General features: G+C 42.7%; 1 protein-coding gene across 2 annotated transcripts in view; it reads left to right on the forward strand.

The window, feature by feature from the left end:
• dclk2a (doublecortin-like kinase 2a) overlaps positions 1–17,850 on the forward strand; it is a 670,049-nt gene that overhangs the window by 361,803 nt on the left and 290,396 nt on the right. For both annotated transcript variants that reach the window (XM_041199370.1, XM_041199378.1), the window contains 2 exons: positions 8,451–8,508; positions 12,517–12,636. In XM_041199370.1, the coding sequence (XP_041055304.1) occupies positions 8,451–8,508; positions 12,517–12,636 (178 nt within the window). The remainder of the gene's footprint in view (positions 1–8,450; positions 8,509–12,516; positions 12,637–17,850) is intronic.

Consider the following 17,850-nt stretch of genomic DNA (forward strand, 5'->3'; position numbering starts at 1 on the left):
TCATCATGTGGCCTCATCTCCTCTAGAGACTGCCTCCTCAGCCCCCACCATCTTGAGGCCACTTGCACAGATTAACATGTGCCCCACACACACACCCTATGATATCCTCCTTCCCCAGTACAGCCCTCGTTCTGCAGACACTTTTCTTGCCTGAGGCCACTTCTCCCCCTTCCCCAAGCAAGCTCTAGCCCTGCAGCCATTGAAAAGCCACCCCAACAGCCGGTCTGATAGGTAGAGGCCCCCTAAAAGTGATGTGCTGCTGCCTGCGAAGCCTGGCGCTGATGACTGCAATCACGCTGCTGTGCTGAGATGATCCAGCATGGGGGGATGATTCCAGCAAGCTGGGCTTAAAATGATATGCAAATGTATTACAATGAAGGGCTCAACATGTAGCGGCAGGAAACACAGCCCGCCATTGATGGGTAGACCAGACAATTGCAAACTGGTTTCACAACGTCATGAAACCAATTTTTGGCCTTCCTGCCATATTGTCCACTCATGCCCGCCATGACGCTCAACGCCAGCAAGCATGGAAAATTCCACCCATTTATTTAGGAATAGGAAACCAGTGGCTAAATTTGATTTGTAAACAATTGGTAAATATGAAATGTATATAAGTTGTATAGATTTTGAACATTGTGTAACTTTCTCATTAAGGAGGATGGAGTGTAATAGCTCCCTCTTGTGACCATTTGTATGTGTATGCATGTATATAAACCAAAGCCAGAATAAACCAGTTCAGTTGGACACTAAGCTGCAGCTCAAAGAACATGATAACCGCCAATACAGGAAATACAAACAGAGTATCAGCTTTGTCAACATGACAGAGGAAAAGTGTTTCAAGATGTTCTGGTTTTCATGGCAGGCCATCGCTGACATCTGCAGCCCTTGGAATAAGACCTCCTTCCAAGAGGGCAAGAGATAGTCACCACAACCCTGATTTTCTTTCCCTCTGGCTCCTTCCAGGGATGTGGTGGTGACATCTGCTGCCACAAGTGTATCTTCCAGGTGACCAATGCCATGTTTGCCAAGACCCCCACTTATGTCCACTTTGACACTGAGACCAGTGAGAAGCAGAGAGCTGTCATATTTGCTCCTGTGGCTGGATTCACAGAAATCCAGGGAGTCAGATAGCAAAGATATGGCAATCAAGATGCTCTCAGATCAGCCTTGAGTATTTATCAATTGGAAGGGATTCCACTGCCACAATGTTCAGCTTGTATGTGACCAGCAGAGGGTTCTCACTCATGTCTGTACATGATACCCTGGGAGCTGTTTTGATTCCTTCATTCTGCAACAGTCAATTCTCCCACAAGTTTTCACTGATCCACACGGAGCGAGTGGGTGGCTCCTTGGAGATAACTCCCTCTAAGGACCAGGCGTAAACTCATGTGAGGAGCCCTACCATTGGTGCAAAGGTGAAATGAACATGAGTATGGGGTGATTATAAAGCAAGACATTGGGTTGTTGCAGATGCACTTGAGGTGCCAGGACATATCTGGTGCTGCCCTTCCATATGTAGCAGCATGGAGGTTCAGAATGGTTGTAGTCTGCTGTGCTTTGCACAATGTCGTACGTAAGAACAAGGAGCAGGAAAAGGCCATTCAACCTTTTGAGCCTGTTCCACCATTCAATATGATCATTACTGATCATCCACTTCAATGCCTTTCCCCAACACTATCCCAATATTGCTTTATGTCATTGGTATTTAGAAATCTGCCAATCTCTGCTTTAAACATACTCAACGACTAAGCTTCCACAGCCCTCTAAGGTAGAGAATTCCAAAGATTCACAACACTCTGAGTAAAAAATTTCTCCTCATCTTGATCCTAAGTGGCTTCCCTCTTATTTTGAAATTGCGTCCCCTGGTCAACCAGAGGAAACATCTAACCTGCATCTACCCTGTCTATTCCTTTAAGTATTTTGTAGGTTTCAATGAGATCAGTTCTCATTCTTCAAAACTCTAGAGAATACAGGCCCAGTTTCCCCCATCTCTCTTCATAGGACAGTCCTGCCATCCTGGGAACAAGTCTGGTGTGCCTTCTATGGCAATAATATTCTTCTTAAGGTAAGGGGACCAAATCTGCACACTGTATTCCAGGTGCAGTCTAACCAAGCTTCTATATAATTGAAGCAAGACTTCACTACTACTGTACTCAAATCCTCTTGCGATAAAGGCTAACATACTGTAAGCCTTCCAAATTACTTGCTGCACCTGCATGTTAGCTTTTGGTGACTTATTGACGAGGACACCCAGGCCCCTTTGTACATTTACACTTTCTAAGCTCTTACCATCTAATCTCTTACCCTGCACATCTGTTCCTCCTACCAAAATGGATAACCTAATTTTTTCCATCTGCCATGTTCTTGTCCACTCACTAAGTCTGTCCAAATCCTCTTCAAAATTCTTTGTATCTTCCTTACAACACACTTCCCACCTAGCTTTATGTCACCCGTGAACTTGGAAATATTACATTCAATTGCTACATCCAAATCACTGGTATATATTGTGAATATCTGGAGCCCAAGTACTGATCCTTGCGGTACGCCACTAGTCACAGCCTGCCAATGCAAGAATGACATGTTTATTCCTTCTGTTTTCTGCATGTTAACCAATCCTTAATCCATGCCGATATATTACATCCTATCCCATGTGTTTTAATTTTGCTACCCAACCTCCTGTGGGGGGCTATATCAAAAGCCTTCTGAAAATCCAGGTATACTACATCCACTGACCCCCTTTATTAATTCTCTTAGTAACATCCTCAAAAGGCTCCAACAGGTTCATCACACATGATTTCCCATTCATAAATCCATGTTGACTATGCCCAATCGGATCATTATTATCCAAGTGTCCATTTATCACATCCTTTAGAATAGATTCTAGCATTTTCTCTACTACTTATATAAGGCTAACAGATCTGTAGTTCACTGTTTTGTCTCTCCCTGCCTTCTTAAATAGTGGAGTGATATTTGCTACCTTTCAATCTGCAGATACTGTTGGAGGATGATCACCAATGCATTCACTATCCCCATAGCAACTTCTTTCAAAACCCTGGAATGTAGAATATCAGGTCCCGGGGACTTACCAACCTTCTGTCCCATTAATTTCCCCAATATAGCCTTCTTACTAATATTAGTTTCCTTCAATTCCTCATTCTCCCTTGTCCCTTGGATCTCTAATTCTGGAAGATTTCCTGCATCTTCCTCAGTGAAGACAGACTAAGTAATCATTTAGCTTCTCTGCATTTCTATTTTTTTAATATATATTCATTCATGGGGTGTGGCCGTCGCTGGCTAAGCCAGCATTTATTGCCTATCTCTAATTGTCCTTGAGGTGGTGGTGGTGAGCTGCCTTCTTGAACCACTGCAGTCCATATGGTGTAGGTACACCCATAGTACTGTTAGGGAGGGAGTTCCAGGATTTTGATCCAGCAACAGTGAAGGAATGGTGATATATTTCCAAGTCAGGATGGTGAGTGGCTTGGAGAGGAACTTCCAGTGGTGGTATTCCCCATCTGTCTACTGCTCTTTTCCTTCTAGATGGTAGTGGTTGTGAGTTTGGAAGGTGCTGTCTAAGAAACCTTGGTGAGTTTCTGCAATGCATCTTGTACTGTTGCCACTGTGAGTCAGTAGTGGAGGGAGTGAATGTTTCTTGATGGGCTGCCAATGAAGCAGGCTGCTTTGTCCTGGATAGTGTCAAGCTTCTTGACTTTTGTTGGAGCTGCACTCATCCAGACAAGTGGAGAGTATTCCATCACAATGAAATACTCCTTGTAGATGGTGGACAGGCTTTGGGGAATGAGGAGGTAAGTTATTTGCTGCAGGATTGCAAGCCTCTGACCTGCTCTGGTAGCCGCAGTATTTATATGGCTCATCCAGTTCAAATTCTGGTCAATGGTAACCCCCAGGATGTTGTTAGTAGCGGGGTGGAGGTGCAGTGAAGGTAATGCTATTGAATGTCAAGGGGCAATGGTTACATTCTCCCTTGTTGGAGATGGGCATTGCCTGACACTTGTGTGGCACAAATGTTACTGGCCATTTGTTAGCCCATTGTCGAGGTTTTGCTGCATTTAGACATGGACAGCTTCAGTGTCCCCATTATATATTCTCCTCAGTCTGCCTATAATGGACTCATTTGTCTTTTCCTTTTTGTATACCTATGGAAGCTTTTACAATCCATTTTTATGTTTTTTTGCTAGTTTACACTTATTCTGTTGTAACTTTCTTCATCAGTTTCTTGGTCCTCCTTTGCTGTTTTCTAAAATCCTCCCATTCCTCAAGTTTACTACTATTTCTGGCAACTTTATAGACCTTTTCTTTAATCTTATGCAATCTTTAAATTCCTTTGTTAGCTACAGTTGACTGACTTTTCTGTTTGGGTTTTTGTGCCTTGAAGAATGTATAATTGCTGTAATAATTATTTAAAGACTATCCATTGCCTATATACCACTATATCTTTTCATGTATTTTCCCAATCCATTTCAGCCAGTTTGCCCCTCATACCTTCATAATTTCCTTTGTTCAAATTTAACACCCTGGCTTCAGATTGAACTACCTCACTTTCAAACATAATGTAAAATTCTATCATATAATGGTCACATCCCTCAAGGCTCTTTTACAACAAGATTATTAATTAGCCCTTCCTCATTACATAATACTAGATATAAAATAGCCTGTTCTGTAGTTGGTTCCTCTACATACTGCTTTAGAAAACCTTCCCTAATACACTCCAAAACTTGCCCTCCAAAATATTAGTGCTCATTAGGTTTACTAGTTTATATGCAGATTGAAGTCACCCATGATTACTGTATTATTCATACTATATGCTTCTCTAATCTCCTGGTTAATACCATGCCCCACACTATCACTACTGTTTGGTATCCTATAACTAAAATAATTCCGACCAATGTTTGCTGTTTGTTGTTGTTTCTTATCTCCACCCAGACAATTCCACATTTTGTTCTTCCCATCGGAGATTCTCCCTTAATGTACTGATCCCATCCCTTATTATCAGTGCTACACCACTTTGTTTTCCTTTTTGTCTGCCCTTCCTAACTGTCGAATACCCTCGAATATTCAGTTCCCAGTCTTGGTCACCCTGTAGCCATGTTTCTGTAATGGCAATTAGATCATATCCATTTATCTATATTTGTGCCTTTAAATCACCTACCTTATTGCGAGTGAGCTACCCATGGTGCCACAGACATTATTCCTCATTCTAAGTCTAGTTGATGCTTGACTTTGTTTCACCTAACTTCTAATTTCACTTGCTTCTTTTCTACTTCCTATTACCAGCTTTACTTCCTTCCAGTTTGAGCTACACCTTAGATCCACATCCCCCTGACAAGCTAGTTTAAACCCTCCCCAACAGCACTAAAAAATCTCCCTGCAAGAATACCAGTCCCAGCCCTGTTGAGGCGTAACCCGTCCATATTGTACAGGTCCCACCAGCCCCAGAACCACTCCCAATGCCTCAGGAATCTGATGCCCTCCCTCCTAAACCAATTCTCCAGCCACTTGTTTAATCAATCAATCCCTATTCCCATGCTCACTAGCATGTGGCACTGGGAGTAATCCTGAGATTACTGCTCTTGAGGTCCTGCTTTTTAACTTCCTTCCTAACTCCCTGAAATCTGTTTTCAGGACCTCATCTGTCTTCCTACCTGTGTCCTTGGTACGAATATGGACCATGACTTCTGGCTGTTCACCATCTCCCAGAAGAACGTCCTGCAGCTACTCCATGACATCCTTGACCTTGGCACCAGAGAGGCAACACACCATCCTGGAGTCACAGTTACTGCCGCAGAAACACCTGTCTGATCCCCTGACTATCGAATCCCTATCAATATTGCTCTTCCACTCGTCTTCCTCCCCTCTTGTGTAGCTGAGCTACCCGTGGTGCCACAGACATGGCTCTGGCTGCACTCCCTTGAAGAACCATCGCCCTCACCAGTATCCAATGTGGAAAACTGATTAGCAAGCAAGATGGATTCAGGGGCCCCTGTTCTATCTACCTGGTTCTCTTAGACTGTCTGGTGCTCACCCATTCTTTCTCTGCCTGCATGCTCCTAACCTGCAGTGTGACCACCTCCCTAAACACATAGTTCGCAGCCTCAATTCACAGTGACACCTGCCGCCGCTCAAATTCCAAAACCCCGAGCTCAAACTTCTGCAGCCAGTGACACTTCTTGCAAATGTGTTTGTCTCGGACATATGGTGCAACCATGACTTCCCACATACCACAGGGTGTACATTCCACTGCACTGAGCCGATTTGCTATACCATAACTTTAAAAACTATTTATTACAATTGAATAAGAAGAATAACTTATCGGTTAATTACCAATCAGCTGCTTCCCCTTACCAACAAGCCAGCTATTGGGGGCTGAAAAAAGGTAGAACAAGAAAGGAGCACCTTCTTCATGGAACCCCCTCTCACCAACTCCTACTTTTCACTCTGCACTCAAAGCAACATTGAGAAGGCCTGTTTTCATACTTTCTGAAAAACAACTGATTCAAGCTCTGAAAACCAGTTTAAGATAGCTACCTAATTAACCACCTGCAGCTGCTGTCAGAGAGTTTGTATACCCTTGTTTTAAGGCTTCTTTTATCATGAGTTTGTTTAGTTAATTGCAAAATTAAAGGAAATAAAAAAAACCTAAACTTCAGATAGAAATTAACCCTTAAATTACCTCACCCACCAGATTCACCCACTCTCAGTGAAGACACTGCAGAGAGGACAGGTGCTGCAGAAGGAGGAAGGTGCTGATGTCCACATCCGAGAAGGAGGAGGAGTCATATGTGACCAGGGTGCTCGTAACACCCTCATATAGTCATGGTTCAACTATTCTGAGGCCATATGGCTATGCAATCATAAACCCTCTTCCCTGTCTCCACCCAACACAAATCATTCTGATAGTCAAAAATGCAACCATCACATTCACACCCCTTGCTTATCCTCCAACCCGGCCATACTATTCTCCTGTAGGATCCTGTCCATTTAGAATTCAGGATACAACAAAGTAGGATACTGGAGAATAAAGGGGTCAAATGAAGTCTTTGCTTCATTTAAATTAACGTATGTAAACTGACATAAATATTGTTACACACACGCAAGTGAATCTCCTTGTGTAACTAAAAAGTCTTTCTCATCTGATTTCTATTACTCCTATATGGAGCAATCCCTGTAGCTTCAGCTGAGTTAGAGACAGGCTATTTGCTCTCCTGCTCTGACAGCTGAGATGCCCGTTGCAGATGTCCTCGAGGTTTTGGTGCTCGTGAAGGTTCAGCCAAAGACCGCCCCAACTGCAACTGTTCTATCTTCGGGGCAGCAGGCAACATGTGAGGATGTGATTGAGGAGGCAAGCAAGGGACGAGAAGTGGGAGCACCTTGAGAATACCCTCTCTCCATCTTCTGTCACTCACCTTTCCTGCTGCTCTGAGGTCACTAAACCTTTTGTGACATTGTCTATAACTGAGAGGGACCACACGTCTGCTGCTCGCTACCTCAGCGACTTCTAGCTGCACCTGTTTGGTCTGGGTGGCTGGCCTCTTCCTCCTGTTCATGGAAAACAGAATTTCTCTTCTGGCCCTTGCTGCCTCCAGCATCACCTCCAGAGATGATGAAAACCTGGGGGACAGCCTTCCCACACCTTCCTGCCATCATTCTTCTTCCTGTAACCTTCTAAAAGAATGCAGGATGCAGCCATTCTGTTGGGGTCCCATTAAATAAAGGTCCTCCCTTTAACAAAGTGCTGGTCCTCATCACACCCACACTCCGCAATTGGTCGACAAACACATAAGTGCCACATCTAAAATAAAAGGCATGGAAAAACCTGATGAAACAAATGGATTCCCAGTCTGCTGTGAGAAGGTCCATTAAAATAAAAGGCTGCCCATAAAGTCTACATATAATGGAAGATGTAAAGAGCCTGACAGCCATTTAAATACCATCACAGCTAAAGAGAGTATGTCTTTGGGTAAACAGAGTCACGGAGCCCTGGATTGTGACGTTTCCACTGAAGTGTTGGTATGAAAACCCTCCTGTAAAATGATATAATCCTCCATTGATTAGCAACTGTGGATCAATAACTAAAATAAAAGCAAAATACTGCAAATGCTGGAAATCTGAAAGAAAAATAGAAAATGCTGAAAAAGTTCAGCAGGTCTGGCAGCATCTGTGGAGAGAGAAACAAAGTTAATGCTTAAGAGTCCAAGTTTGTAATTTGGATCAGCAACTGTTGGTTTGCAATGGTGCAGATCAGAACACAAAAAGCCAACATGAAAATATTTGATTTTCCTGGTTCCTCAGCTGAAAATAATAATGTGAATATATTGATGGGGGAAGGGTGGGATACCACTGTGAAAGAAGTATTTCAAAATTTTTTGGAGAGTGAAAATCATAATGCTACCACAAAGAAGCTACTTCTTTATCTGTATTTCACTTAGATCCAGTGGCAAGGAGTATGCACTGAAAATAATCGATAAGGCCAAATGCAGTGGCAAGGTAAGAAGATTTCCTGTTGTCTGCTGTTCTTCTATGATATTTGACTAAGCTCTGGAATGTGTGTTTGATATCCTCCTGCAGTAACACAAGTGGTGATATGTATGGAATTGGCACTGTTTGTACACATCATAGTGTATAGAAAGTAGGTGGACTGCTGAGCTGTGTGTCTCCTGGAACATTTATGATCACCTTTGAGGGTCAGAAAGGAATTACCCACATTTTTGCCCTATGTTGGCTGGGTTTTTTTCTTTTAAACATAGCCTTTTTTCCAGGATTAGGTGATGGGTAGAGAAATGGTGTCTCCCACACGGGGGGTCATGACATAGGACTTGATGGATCTGCTGATCTTTCCCTGTTTGTCGTTTTATTATATTCCCATGCCCACATGATTCTCATCTGGTAATACATCCAGATGGAAGTCAAAGCAAACCAGAGACCAATTGGTTTAATCCAGAAATCAACTATTATAATTTCCCAGTTGTTGCTCATTCCACTTGCTATCAAAACATTGTTGTTTGACTGGATTTATTCTGATGGCTTTCCAGGTGATTTAATTGTTTTGTTCCTAAACAATCAAGGCAGAGAGTAGGAATAAGATTGATCCCAAAGAGAATGATCTACGAGGAAAGAGTAGAGACGTTTGTGCTTTACAATATGGAAAGTATATTTCACTATATAAAACACTAAATATTGCAGATAAGGTAGCAATGGTTAGGAATTTCCTTAGTGCTACTACTGCTTTGCCACCATAATTTCATTGGAATAATGAATAAACCTCGGTATAAATGAACTTTTGCCACCTTTCCAGTTAAGTTAGAGCAGCTGGACCAGATCCATGCAAGTTTACAGCTATAGATTCTGATTTCAAATGTCAGAAAATTAGGGCCAGAGGGCATAAGTTAAGATAAGTAAAAAGCAAATATAGAAAAGGGGACTGGGGTTAAGGAGATAACATTTTAAGAGGCACCACACGATCAGTGCCTTGAATGTCTGCTTCTGTGATATAAAACTTGCGATTCTATATCAGGAAGAGCCTTTTTGCTCAAAAAATGAAAAATATTTTGTTCAGTCTGCCAGAAGCAGAAACATTGATTTTGTTCAGAAGCAAGGTTTGGGAGCAATTGAATGGGTATAGTTGATTCTTGGAAAATATCTGTTAGAAAAAGACCAGTTTAAAAACAAGTGAAAATATTTGGGAAAATGTAAGGACTGACTACATAAGATTATGCTTCTGGCAGATACCTTGCACACTGGGAAGGTATATCACAAATTCAGATATACGCTTACGACAAATTTGTACAGACCTAAATTGTACCAATATGCAGTCTCAGTGGGCAGCGTATCTCAACAGTGCATACTGTTTATGAAAGAAACGTAGTATGGCTGCTGAAAATCTAAAATATAAACAGAAAATGCTGGAATTACTCAGCAAAAAAAAACAGCATTAAAGGAGAGAGAAATAAAGTTAACTTTTCAGGTCAATGATTTTTCATCAGATCTGAAAAATGTTAGAGATTTAACGGATTTGAAGTAAGGAGAGACAGGGAAATTAGGGAGGGGAAAGAGAAAAAGGAAGTCCTGATATGGTGGAAGGCAGGAGAGATTAAATGATAAAGGGGATGAAGGCAAAAGGATGTAGTAATTGGACAAGAAACAGAAAAGGAGCTGAAAATGACCATAGAGAATCATTACTAACATCTGCTTTTCAGAAAAGTGGCTTTGATCTGAAATTGGTGAACTCTGTATTAAGTCCGGAATGTTGTAAAGTGCCTGTATTCAAAAGAAAAGGTGCTGTTCCTCGAACTTCTGTGGAGCTTCATTAGGAGGCCGAGGATTGGGAGCTCAGAATGGGAGTGGCGTGGAGAATTACAATGACAGTCATCTGGAAAGTCAGGGTTATGCTTGCAAAGTGAACGGAGGTGTCCTGCAAAGCAACCAACTCGGTCTGCGTTTGGTCTACCCAGTTTAGAATAGACTGTATTGTGAGCGGTGAATACAGTGTACTAAATTGAAAGAAGTACAAGTAAACTGCTATCTCACATGGAAGGAGTGTTTGCGGCCTTAGAGCTTGGTAAGGTAGGAAATAAAGTGCAGGTATAACATCCCCTGTGCTTGCATGGGAAGGCGCTGTGAAAAGTGGTGATTGAAGAGTGGACCAGGTGTCATAGACATAATTATCCATTGAATGTGGAGGTGGAAGGTAAGGATAAGGGAAAGCCTTTATGGTCCTGGAGGAGGGGGAAAAGAGTGCAGGAAATGGGATAGACATGGCCCCCCCTGGCAGCCACATTTGGGAAGACATATGGCAAGCACTGGTATGATAGGTGGTTTCATTAGGACCGATATGCCTGAAACAGGATAAGTGAAATACAGTCCTTACCTGTTGTAGAGTGGCCAAGTTGTGCTGTTAATGATCGAGTTGATCTGCAGACACTTCTTGGATGGAAACATTAAGTTTATTTACAATATTCTCAACAGCAACTACACATATGCTTTCAACTCCAACTCTATCTCTACACTGACTGCTGAGGTAGCCCATGCTACTCTCCTATTGGTTACTACAGGTCATGTGATCTTGCCTAACAGGTATTATTCTTAAAGGTACATTACAGATTAAATAAAACCTTAATTACTACAATTACTGAAAGCAAGATGGGAGTAAGTGTAATCAAGGTAGCTTTGGGAGTCAGTGGGCACATAGTAGACATATTGGTCAACAACCATATTGGTGGTCAGCCTAACCCCCAATATGGAGATTGAGAAGTGGGGCAAGGGAAGGGAAGAGTTGGAGATGAACCATGTGAAGTTGAAGGTGGGTGGAATGTTGATGCAAAGTTGATGAGGTTTTCCAGTTTGGGCTAACAGTAGGAAGCTGCACGGATACAGTCATCAAAGCACCAGAAAAAAGAGTTGAGGGTGGGGATCCGAGTGGCCCTGAAATAAACTCTGTAATGTTGGTAATATCTGAACGACATCAGGCTAATGTGGTGTGAAATCATGTACAAATTCTTATTGGGGACATGTTGGGCAAGACTGAAAGGGACAGTGACAGATAGTGGAGCATTTCTGAGCAGAGTATAGAGTCACTTTGGGCTGGCCTATCCTTCATTTTTATTTGAAATATAGCTTGGTGACAAAGGGTAGAATCTTCCCAGGTCCCACAGAGGCGGAGTTGGATGCATGATGCTGCCACTGCCCAGATGTTTGCCACACTCCCCACTAAGACCAGAGTCCAGCAGGTTCCCTGAGATGGCCTGCTGGCAGCATGCTGGGGTGCCATCAACACTATCTCTCAATCCTACCATCATGCCCCCCAATTAGACCTTCCGCCTCAGAAAACCGCTTGGCATCCTTAATTGAACAGCGAGCGCGGAGACAGCCTCCAAATTGAACAGCAATTGTGGAGGCACTCTCCAAATTGGCCACCTCCCAGAAGATTGTGATGCCATGTGGCCAGCCAACAATATCGGGGTCCGGACCCACTTTTGCTCCCAACAGCAGAAACTTTCCAGAGATGTTAAAATTCTGCTCAGTGTGACTAGTTATTTTCAGTAGTCAGCAGTGAGAATGAACAAATGGTCCTGAGTGTGACTTCATCACACTGGTCCTTTCAGGTCATCTTGGCTCCTTAGTTTATTATTTTCTTTTAATTTGTTTCCACTTCTGATTGTATAGGCTTGTGATGGCATTTCATCCATGGGTGCCAGGTTTCCTCACAGTCAAGTAGCCATTTTTCACCCGTGAGCCAGGGTAGTGAGAGTGAGCAAGCCTAGTACGCAAAGTACAAGGAGTTACAGCAAAATAGGACAACTCAGAAACAAAGGGCCATTCTGAACAAATCAGATAGATATTTTCCTTACCAGTAATGATCAGTGTAATATTAGGGAAAAGGAGGTTCACCTTGATGTGAATTGCTGCTTCCTCCTAAAAGAAATATGGTTACTATCATTTTGAATCAAGCCCACTTTGTTGTTGTAAATGAGATTTCTACTGTGCTTTGATTTTTAGGAACACTTGATTGAAAATGAGGTGGCAGTGCTGCGGAGGGTTAAACATCCCAATATCATCATGTTAATTGAAGAGGTAGACACACCAACAGAGCTGTACCTGGTAATGGAGTTAGTCAAGGTAAGGAGTCCAAATAACATTGGAAATGAGTGTTGAGGGGAAAAAAATAAAATTGTGTTCATTCATTAAGAACTCTGATTGCAGGCTACCCAAAGGCAGGCTTTCCTGTCCCAACATGCAGGCTGTGGATTTGGTGAATTGCAAGCCCTTCCCCTTTCCTAAAATAGGAACAGTTGACTTTGCTACATCTGCGAGGCCGGCCATGACTGGACATGCAGGATTAGTGTTCAAGCCAGTGCCAAAGTGAAAGCTGGAAAAGAAATTGGTTTGGAGCTGTTTTCAGGCATAAGACTGTTGACATGTTTGGTGCATGCACCAGAAGCCAAGGCCCGAAGCTTGTCCCAAAAGGGGCCTTGGCTCTTGCCTCTGCCAAGCTGCAGATGTCATTCACTCCAGGCCAATTTTAGCTGGTTACAACACCAGCATGGGGAAGGTTGAGGGGAATAAGAGGGACAAGCACAGGCTGCCAGCAGTCTGCAGTTTTGCTGTGGAACAAGGGATAACTATTTCTCCTCCTGGCTCCACTTTTAAGGAAGTTAAAAACCAAAAAGAAATGACCATTTTGGCAATCTCAGTGGTTCCTTTAAACCTGGTTAGGCTGCAGAAATACCTGAGAAAGTGAGGGGAGCTTACCTAGCACATGATCTACTCAGTGTACTGAATTTCAGAGTCAGTTCATGAAGCAGGCATTAGACCTCTTATTATCATGTGAAAGGGGACTCAGGTCTATGTAAGACAGCTGCCAGCAATGCTGAAATATTGCCCAACTCAGTATGACCTCAAGCATAGTTTCAACATCATTTAGGCATGGGATATAGCCTTGCTGAATTGGTTTTTCCCCCCAGTTTACACATAATAGAATCCATTTTGGCTCCAAGTCTTGCCCCCCACCACCCACCCCCCCACCACCATCACCACCCCACCACCACCACCACCACCATCACCACCACCACCACCACCACCAACAACAACACACTGTCCATCCCCCTTCTAATTCCCAACTCTTTCAAATAGCCAGGCACAGAGGATTACTTTGAAAGAAAGGAATCACGATTGTTGCCTGGGAAGTGAGTATTAACTTGCATGACCAGTTACTGCCTTCTTGGGCATAGATGGAGTGGTGTCCAGTATTGTTTCTAAAGCCTATCCTATCATGTATAAAGGCCTAGATGTACATTTGAGCATTGATGTTGAGCATAAGCCTTGGTATTATTTGGAAGGAGCTAGAGACATAAAAATTCAGTGCTGTGGTCACTCCCCATTGTCAGCATTGTCTGCAGATTTATTGATTCCAGCAGACAACACACCTCAGTCACAGCATCCCTAATGAATCAGAGCAATTTTGTATATCTTTACATTTGCCCACCTGCCTGCCTGGGTACCAGCAATCCATCCCTGGTGCAAACGAGCCCGCTTCACATCCATCCCTTTTTATCTACCAAAAAAACTCAAATTGACAGGAATACTCAGACCAATATCCATTTTCAAAATCCAGGTTGCAGCAATAAAAAGAATCCAGCACTGCAGCTTTTGTTACTGAAAGCCTGGAAACATTGCTACCCTTTTGTGTCCATCTTATCTGGGCAAGCTGAATGTATAACACATTTCCTGGTGAAAGCATTGGAAAGTCGTGCTTTAAGATTATTGCTCTTAATTAACGCAAGATTCAGAGCCTTAGTGCGATTCTCACACGTTTTGTACGAGTGTTATGGCTGGCCGGAAAATTCACCCTCAACTCACTGGCTTTATAATTACAAACTCCCATGTCCTTTGCCATGGAGCATGTACTAGTTTTACTTCTTAACAATAGTGCTGTAAGATTAGTTCCCAATAATTAAATACTGTATTTTGCTTTGTGATTTTAAATTTGGAACCACAAAACCTACATATCAAACCGTGAAAAGGTTGCTTTTTAAAGATCCATACTGAACACTGTTATGTAATTCAAAGCTGTTTATTGGAAAATTAAGGTGAAAATGTAATTGTATCCATCAATCAAAAGCTATCAGTAATAATGTATCGGCAATCAAACATTACCTGAGGGAATGTCATCTCTGATAACTGGCAACAACTGCACATATCTCATTAAAGATATCCATTAAAAAAGAGTTCTAAAAATGATAGTTGTACATATGTTGGAATTTTAAGTGTGTCGCCCTCAAGACCTAATACTTATATGTTCAATTATATACTTAGATTTTTACTGCTAACCTCAATTTCTATCACAAGATGCCCAGGGCAGAATGAAATGTGTTATTCTGGTGTTGCTTGGTAATGAAAATGAACACCAGCCTCTCGAATAAGATATTAATTTTCTAATCTCTATTATTAATGAATGAAACAAGTCTTGTCCACCTTATTGACTGCAAAGAGAAAAGGGCATTTGAAAAATATTTTTCATGGGTGCATGTAAAAAGCAAGCAGCGTGTATTCACTGTGCAAGATCTAAACCTGTATTGAATATATCACCAGTCCAAGGCTGCTCATTTATCCGCACTCTCCAGTTGCCTCCTGTTGTACAGAAGTAAGATTTGAAAGATCAGGGTAGAAGGGGGTTGTGCGGGGACAGGCGCAGGCAGGTGCGGACCCAATTGGCACCCATAATCAGATCCGCGCCACCATTTTACATGGGCAGGCCTTGGCCCACCCAACATGATGCGCGACCGGAAGCGCTCAGCGCTCCGTGTGGGCAGGGGTTCCCTGAGTCAGGACTTGCATTCTTTTGCGCATACACTAAAGAGCACAGAAATCTCCCTGAGGCACAGAGCTGCCTCAGGGAGATTAGTTTAAGTTTAAAAAATTTTAATAAAGAAAGAAAAAATTTTAAGATGTCCACTCATATGACAGTGTCACATGTGCTGGGACATGTCAATGAACTTTAATGAAAAAATTTATTTAATTTATAAACCCTTCACGAAATCTCATCCCGCCCGTGAATGAAAAATGCAAAGGCCGCCTGGGCTCTTTGCCTGCGCATCAACCTTAAGGTTGGACGGGCAGCTTACTCAATATGCTTAGTTAGTTCATTAATGGCCTTTACAGGACTTTGACAGTTCGGTGGGCACACAGCTAACTCAGCTGCGCACCCACCGAGCTGAAAATCTAAATGATGCGCTGTGATGTTGGGACGCAAGCCCGACTTTACCCCACGTCATTTTACACCTCAGCAAATGGGCCCTGCCCCCGCTCGCAAGCCAAAGATTCAGCCCCAGATTACACAATGCAGATTGAATCCAAACTCAGACTATTGTTTCCATAACTTAGATATTAGAATCCTAATTTGGATTTAGATTATCAATAGCATTATTAAAATAGTAATCTTCCTCATTCTGAATTCAAATTTAGATTCATTTTCAGATTACAATCCATCTGAGATCCAAACTACATTCTGATTGTGACCTGCAGTACTCATCTAAGTTCAAATGAAGCTCATTCCTTGAAGGACACTAATGAAAGGTGCTGTCTAAAGCATTTGGAAAACAAAATCATTCTTTGAATCTGCATTCCTGAGCAGATTTTATCGGTGTTATCTACAGAAATATTTAACCAATTAAGTGAATTACAGTCTTTGTACTTAAAGGGACAGAAAATCAGCAGGAGCCATGTTCCTCCATAAGTACTAGGATGCATTTACCCACCACATCCATTGCTGACACCAGCTAGGGTTGCTGGAGCCTGGGAATGTCTCAGGGTGAGATTCAGCATGAACCATGTTGAAAAACAGGTAACGCCACATCAATCACTTGTGGGCTGATTGGGGACATCATCCTAAAGCACAGCATTAATTTTCACATGTACGCTGATGGCATCCAGCCACACCTCATCACCATCTTCTCTCAACTCCACTGTTGCCAAAATCAGACTGCTTATCCAACATCCAGAACAGGAAGAGCAGAAATTTCCTCCAATTAAATATTGGGAGTACTGAAGCCATTGTTTTCAGACCCAGTTCCAAACTCAATTTCTTAACTCCCAACTCCATCCCTCTCCCTTACAACAGTCTGAGATTAAGCCAGCCTGTTTGTAACCTTGGTGTCATATGTGACCCTGAGATTAGCTTCCAACAATTTATTCACGCCATCACTAAGATTGCCTATCTCCTCCTGCATGACATTTTCCGATTTTACTCCTGTCTCATTTCATCTGCTGCTGAACCCTCATTCATCTCCTAGTTGCCTCTAGACTCGACTATTCCAATGCACTCCTGGCTGGTCTCCCACATTCTACTCTCCTTAAACTAGAGGCCATCCAAACCTCTGCTGCCCTTGTTTTAACTTAGACCAAATCACATTCCCTTATCATCCCTGTGCTCACTGACCTACATTGGCTCCCAGTTAAACAATGTGTTGATTTTAAAATCCTCATCCTTGTTTTCAAATCTCTTCATTCCCCCTTCCTCTTCCTCTCTATCTCTGCAACCTCCGCCAGCCCCACAAACCTCCAAAATATCTGAGCTCATCTAATTCTGGCCTCTTAAGCATCCCAATTTAATGGCTGCACCATCAGTGGCCGCATCTTCAGCTGCTTAGGCCCTAAACTGTGGAATTCCCTCCCTAAACCTCTCCAACTCTATCCTCGCTTTCCCCTTTTTAAGACTCTCCTTAAACCGTATATCCTTGTCCAAGCTTTTAGTTGTCTGATGTAATGTCTGGCTGAGAATCCAGACAGCTATTAGAATTCTAGAACACCTGCTCTCCAAAGAAAACATTGGGTGGAATTGTCCCAGATTTGCACTAAGTGCAGTAGCGGGTAGGAAAAATGATGTTTTACCCGCCAGCTGCAATGGCGGTTTTTCACGCCATATCATCCCAATCCTGCCTCATTAATTATGCATTCCCAGGAAACACACAGTTTCGACGGCGGGCAGGCTCCTATTCGCCTGCCACGCTGTCACTTCACTTCTTCATCACGCCAGTGCGCACACCTTTCAGTGCTTCCAGCCCAGGAATGCTGCACAGAAAACAAACAGGCAAAACTCTGCAACCAAGCAATTTAGTGACACGTCCCTCGAGTGCCTTTTGGATTGTGTGGGAGCCAATGAGGGTCAGTTAGCACAGGGATGATAAGGGAATGGGATTTGGTCTAAGTTAAGACAATGGCAATAGAGTTTTGGATAGCCTCTAGTTTAAGAAGAGTAGAATGTGGGAGACCAGCCAGGAGTGCATTGGAATAGTCGAGTCTAGAGGCAACAAAGAGATGAATGAGAGTTCAGCA

Source organism: Carcharodon carcharias, chromosome 1 (genome assembly GCF_017639515.1).
Source record: "Carcharodon carcharias isolate sCarCar2 chromosome 1, sCarCar2.pri, whole genome shotgun sequence".
NCBI lineage: Eukaryota > Metazoa > Chordata > Chondrichthyes > Lamniformes > Lamnidae > Carcharodon > Carcharodon carcharias.